Here is a 6,317-nt window from a genome sequence, read left to right on the forward strand (position 1 = left end):
GCTCGGGGGAAGAATTGCTTCATGGAAGAATCCCGTAGAATAGAATTTTCCCGCCAGTCATCGCAGAACAACGTCAAGGAGAAAGATGTGTACGAAATGTTCCTGAAATTGGAAAGTCGGATGGAGAAGATGGCGGAGGAAAATAAGGACCTGAAAATAAATCTCCAGAATGTGGAGAAAAAGTTATCTTCGCTTCGGCACCAAGATGGAAAACATTCCTGCAGGTTTCAGGAGTCCATCGACATACGCAGAGAATTTGACAACTTAGAAGTTAGGATGAACGAGGAAATCGCCAAGAAAGATAATTATTTGGAAAAATTGAGCCAAGAAATGTCAGAAAAAGAAAGGAAAATTGTTATGCTTAGACAAATTATAGAAAATCTTCTAGATGAAAACACAAGAGTAAACGAAAACTTCCAAAATATAACGAGTAATTTGAATGATGAAATAAGAAGACAAGAAGCAACGCTTACGAATGTCATCCGGAGATTAGAGGAAAAAACCGATACCGAGTGTATGTTAATCAGCATAGAAAAAAGGATACAGAAACTTGAAGATGAAAATAGAGCCATTAGTAACGATTTGCTCGCGACAGAATTTAGTAAAAAAGAAGCATTAAGCGAAATTACAAAAATTAATGGAAAAATAAGATATCTCCGAGGAAAAATTGACGATCACAAAAGGGAGAATGAAATAAAGGAATTAAAATGTGAAGAAAATTATCGGAATATACGCTCGGATGTTGATGACCTAAAAAAGAAGGTAAGTTTGAAAGGAGACAATTTTCCAAATGCTGTCTCGATAGGGCACAGAGGCGGCCCTAAAGAAGAACTCTTGAACAAAGCCAAAGAAAATACTCGGCAAAGGAGGAACCAGCCTTTCAAACCAAATGAAAGACGCCGCGGAGAGAGGACAAGGAATGTCACAAATAGACTGATTAAAAAAGAAGCAGTAAGAGTAATTACAAAAAGTCCTAGAAAAATAACAATCCAAGAAGAAACTTGCGATCACAAAAGGGAGTCTGGAACAATAGAATTCAAATGTGAAAAAAATTCTCGGAATATAGCTATACACTTGGATCCTGATGACCTAAAAAAGAAGGTAAGTTCGAAAAGAGACAATTTTTTAAAAGTAAATGAAAGACGCCGCGGAAAAAGGGTAAGGAAAGTCTCAGAAGAAGCAAACACCTTGGCAAAACTTCAAAGTATAGATGCAAGGATCCTTCGAGATAAGCCCGCAGCAATAGACGTACTAGACGGGATTTGGACTGTACACTTACCGGTTAATCGGCTACGTAATATGGTGGAGGGTAAAGCCAACAAAGATTTATTTAAAAAACCAGAATACGAAAAAATCTCCGAGATGTTTGTAATGTGGGAGAACACAATAAATGCATCAATAAATAACAAAGAAATTGCCATTGGCCTTGCCACAGATGAAGTGACCAACTGGTCGGTTATGACACTGCACGAAGCAAAGGCTTTAGGCATAGACAAGGACATGAGGAAAATCGAGCCATCGATACCAGAACAGAAGTGTTTCGAAGAGCTGGCCATTATCGGCATCATAAGGGATGTTCAGGTGAAGCTGCAGTTAAGATATAGGATTCGCGTTGATTTCCTGATTCAAAATCGAGACATGCATCCGAGCGTTTCCCTCGGACGTCAAGAGCTGTGCAATCACGGATTCATAAGAGAGTTCTATCCGAATGGATCGCTTATTTTTAGAGATAGGTCAAACCTTCGCACGGTAAAGCCTGAGGACATCAAGCCAATGACGTTTCCCGTTCAACTTAATGAGAGAAAAAATAAACACCAGGCTATAGTTCAATTAACAGTAGGAATGGGGAACATTGTGAGAACTAATTTTCTGGCGGAAAAAAAGGTAAAGGGACATCAAGAAATGCCGGTAATAGCCTCATTGTGCATAAACATTGGAAATGATCGCATAGGGCCATTCTTTTTTGAGTGTAGAAACAATATTCCTCATGGACATGGAGATATAATGATTGGGACAAGCTCCTTATGCCAAATGGGTGCTATACTGGAATACCAAACATCTACGTTATATCTAAAGGGCAATGATGAAAAATGGTATCGCATTCCCATGCATTAAGTTTTCCGACTATAGACGCTATTATCTAAGAAGATTTGCAGAAGAAACAAGTCTGGCTGGTTTTAGTATGCTGCGTTCATTGATGAAGATTCACCTGTACTGTTTCTTTGTCAATGAATAAATGCAGAATGAACAAGCCTAGCTTGTTTTAGTCTTCTTCTTTGTTTGGGAATAGATGCAGATGATGAGGAAGAATATCTAAATAAAAAAAGGAAGAAAAAGAAGATGGCAGCATGGAAACAATAAGACAAATAAGAAGAAGAGGAAGAAGAAGGCAAATTAGCAGAGGGAATATGTCTGACGTTCTAGTATGCTTTGTCCCTTGATAAAGATTCACCTGTACTGTTTCTTTGTCAATGAATAAATGCAGAATGAACAAGCCTAGCTTGTTTTAGTCTTCTCCTTTGTTTGGGAATAGATGCAGATGATGAGGAAGAATATCTAAATAAAAAAAGGAAGAAAAAGAAGATGGCAGCAGGGAAACAATAAGACAAATAAGAAGAAGGGAAATTAGCAGAGGGAATATGTCTGACGTTCTAGTATGCTTTGTCCCTTGATAAAGATTCACCTGTACTGTTTCTTTGTCAGGTGTACAAATGCAGAACAAACAATTCTGTCTTCTTCAACAATGCTGTGCTCTCTTAAGAAAGTTCCCAACGCTGCTCATCATGTAGAAAAAATATATAAACTAGAAAATCCAAAAAAAGAGAAAAAAAATAAATACAATAGAAAATCCACAAATAGAAGGTAGAAAGGAAGAAACAAGATTACGATTATTTCCCATCTCCTGGATAACTAAGAGATATTCTACAAGATGGACTCACTAGAGGGAAAAGTCTGACTTGTTCTAGTATGCTTTGTCCCTTGATAAAGTTTCACCTGTACTGTTTCTTTGTCAGGTGGACAAATGCAGAACAAACAGGTCTGACTTCTTCTACAATGCTGTGCTCTCTTAAGAAGGTTCCAGAAAGCTGCTCATAATATAGAAAAAATATATAAACTACAAAATAAAAAAAAAAAAAAAAAAAAAAAAAAAAACGAAAAATAAAAAATAAAATCCACAAAATATAAGAAGGCAGAAAGGAAGAAACAAGATTACGATTATTTTCCATCTATTCTGGATAACAAAGGGATATTCTACAAAATGGACTCAGCAGAGGGAAGAACTCTTGACGCTCTAGTATGCTTTGTCCATTGATGAAGATTCACTTGTACTGTTTGTCAATGAAGATTTGCAGAAGAAACAACCCTCGCTTGTTTTAGTATGCTATGTTCGTTGATGAAGATTAACTTGTACTGTTTCTTTGTCAACGAAGATTGGCAGGAGAAACAAGCCTGGCTGGTTTTAGTATGCTGTGTTCGTTGATGAAGATTCACTTGTACTGTTTCTTTGTCAACGAAGATTGGCAGGAGAAACAAGCCTGGCTGGTTTTAGTATGCTGTGTTCGTTGATGAAGATTCACTTGTACTGTTTCTTTGTCAACGAAGATTGGCAGGAGAAACAAGCCTGGCTGGTTTTAGTATGCTGTGTTCGTTGATGAAGATTCACTTGTACTGTTTCTTTGTCAACGAAGATTGGCAGGAGAAACAAGCCTGGCTGGTTTTAGTATGCTGTGTTCGTTGATGAAGATTCACTTGTACTGTTTCTTTGTCAACGAAGATTGGCAGGAGAAACAAGCCTGGCTGGTTTTAGTATGCTGTGTTCGTTGATGAAGATTCACTTGTACTGTTTCTTTGTCAACGAAGATTGGCAGGAGAAACAAGCCTGGCTGGTTTTAGTATGCTGTGTTCGTTGATGAAGATTCACTTGTACTGATTCTTTGTCAAAGAAGATTGGCAGGAGAAACAAGCCTGGCTGGTTTTAGTATGCTGTGTTCGTTGATGAAGATTCACTTGTACTGTTTCTTTGTCAACGAAGATTGGCAGGAGAAACAAGCCTGGCTGGTTTTAGTATGCTGTGTTCGTTGATGAAGATTCACTTGTACTGTTTCTTTGTCAACGAAGATTGGCAGGAGAAACAAGCCTGGCTGGTTTTAGTATGCTGTGTTCGTTGATGAAGATTCACTTGTACTGTTTCTTTGTCAACGAAGATTGGCAGGAGAAACAAGCCTGGCTGGTTTTAGTATGCTGTGTTCGTTGATGAAGATTCACTTGTACTGTTTCTTTGTCAACGAAGATTGGCAGGAGAAACAAGCCTGGCTGGTTTTAGTATGCTGTGTTCGTTGATGAAGATTCACTTGTACTGTTTCTTTGTCAACGAAGATTGGCAGGAGAAACAAGCCTGGCTGGTTTTAGTATGCTGTGTTCGTTGATGAAGATTCACTTGTACTGATTCTTTGTCAACGAAGATTGGCAGGAGAAACAAGCCTGGCTGGTTTTAGTATGCTGTGTTCGTTGATGAAGATTCACTTGTACTGATTCTTTGTCAACGAAGATTGGCAGGAGAAACAAGCCTGGCTGGTTTTAGTATGCTGTGTTCGTTGATGAAGATTCACTTGTACTGATTCTTTGTCAACGAAGATTGGCAGAAGAAACAAGCCTGGCTGGTTTTAGTATGCTGTGTTCGTTGATGAAGATTCACTTGTACTGATTCTTTGTCAACGAAGATTGGCAGAAGAAACAAGCCTGGCTGGTTTTAGTATGCTGTGTTCGTTGATGAAGATTCACTTGTACTGTTTCTTTGTCAACGAAGATTGGCAGAAGAAACAAGCCTGGCTGGTTCTAGTATGCTGTGATCGTTGATGAAGATTCACTTGTACTGATTCTTTGTCAACGAAGATTTGCAGAAGAAACAAGCCTGGCTGGTTTTAGTATGTTGTGTTCGTTGATGAAGACTCACTTGTACTCTTTCTTTGTAAATATTTGCAGAAGAAACAAGCCTGGCTGGTTTTAGTATGCTGTGTTCGTTGATGAAGATTCACTTGTACTGTTTCTTTGTCAACAAAGATTTGCAGAAGAAACAAGCCTGGCTGGTTTTAGTATGCTGTGTTCGTTGATGAAGATTCACTTGTACTCTTTCTTTGTCACCGAACATTTGCAGAAGAAACAAGCCTGGCTGGTTTTAGTATGCTGTGGTCGTTGATGAAGATTCACTTGTACTGTTTCTTTGTCAACGAAGATTTGCAGAAGAAACAAGCCTGGCTGGTTTTAGTATGCTGTGTTCGTTGATGAAGATTCACTTGTACCTTTCTTTGTCAACGAAGATTTGCAGGAGAAACAAGCCTAGCTAGTTTTAGTATGCTGTGTTCGTTGAAGAATATTCACTTGTACTGTTTCTTTGTCAATGAAGATTTGCAGAAGAAACAACCCTGTCTGGTTTTAGTATGCTGTGTTCGTTGATGAAGATTCACTTGTACTGTTTCTTTGTCAACGAAGATTTGCAGAAGAAACAGCCCTCGCTAGTTATAGTATGCTGTGTTCGTTGATGAAGATTCACTTGTACTGTTTCTATTTCAACGATGATTTGCAGAAGAAACAACCCTCGCTAGTTTTAGCATGCTGTGTTCGTTGATGAAGATTCACTTGTACTGCTTCTTTGTCAACGAAGATTTGCAGAAGAAACAACCCTGGCTGGTTTTAGTATGCTGTGTTTGTTGATGAAGATTCACTTGTACTGTTTCTTTGTCAACGAAGATTTGCAGAAGAAACAAGCCTGGCTGGTTTTAGTATGCTGTGTTCGTTGATGAAGATTGACCTGTACTGTATCTTTGTCAATGAAGAAATGCAGAATGAATAAGCATGGCTTGTTTAAGTGTTCTTCTTTGTTTGGGAGAAAAAAAAAAGAAAAAAAGAAGGACGTGGCAACAAGGAAGCAACATGGTGGCAACTGTTCCCAATATATTATGGATATCTAAGGGATGTTTTACAAGATGGAATCAGAGTATTTAAGATTGAAAAATGGTGAGAATGGGGAAGTTAGTTTACGAGGAGAGAGACTGAAAAGAGTTGAAAATTTCAGGTATTTAGGATCAACAGTTACAGAGGATGGTGATCTGGTTGAAGAAATAACCACAGAATACAAGCAGGATGGAAGAATTGGAAAAAAAAGTGCGTGGAGCACTATGCGACAGGAGAATAGGGGTTAAGTTGAAAGGTAAAGTACACAGGACAGTTGTGAGACTGGCAATGATGTATGGAGCGGAGACATGGGCAATAAAGAAGACAAGAGAAGAATATGAATGTGGCAGATATGAGAATGTTGA

The 6,317-nt window shown here is 38.5% G+C and overlaps 1 protein-coding gene across 1 annotated transcript in view; it reads left to right on the top strand.

Annotated features, from left to right (window-relative positions):
- The window catches only part of LOC137651797 (putative leucine-rich repeat-containing protein DDB_G0290503), a 2,643-nt gene extending 528 nt beyond the window's left edge, over window positions 1-2,115 (top strand). The window contains exon 1 of the mRNA XM_068385014.1: window positions 1-2,115. This exon is cut by the window's left edge and continues 528 nt beyond it. Coding sequence (XP_068241115.1) covers window positions 1-2,115 — 2,115 coding nt within the window.
- The last annotated feature ends 4,202 nt before the right edge of the window (window positions 2,116-6,317 follow it).

Source organism: Palaemon carinicauda, chromosome 13 (genome assembly GCF_036898095.1).
Source record: "Palaemon carinicauda isolate YSFRI2023 chromosome 13, ASM3689809v2, whole genome shotgun sequence".
NCBI lineage: Eukaryota > Metazoa > Arthropoda > Malacostraca > Decapoda > Palaemonidae > Palaemon > Palaemon carinicauda.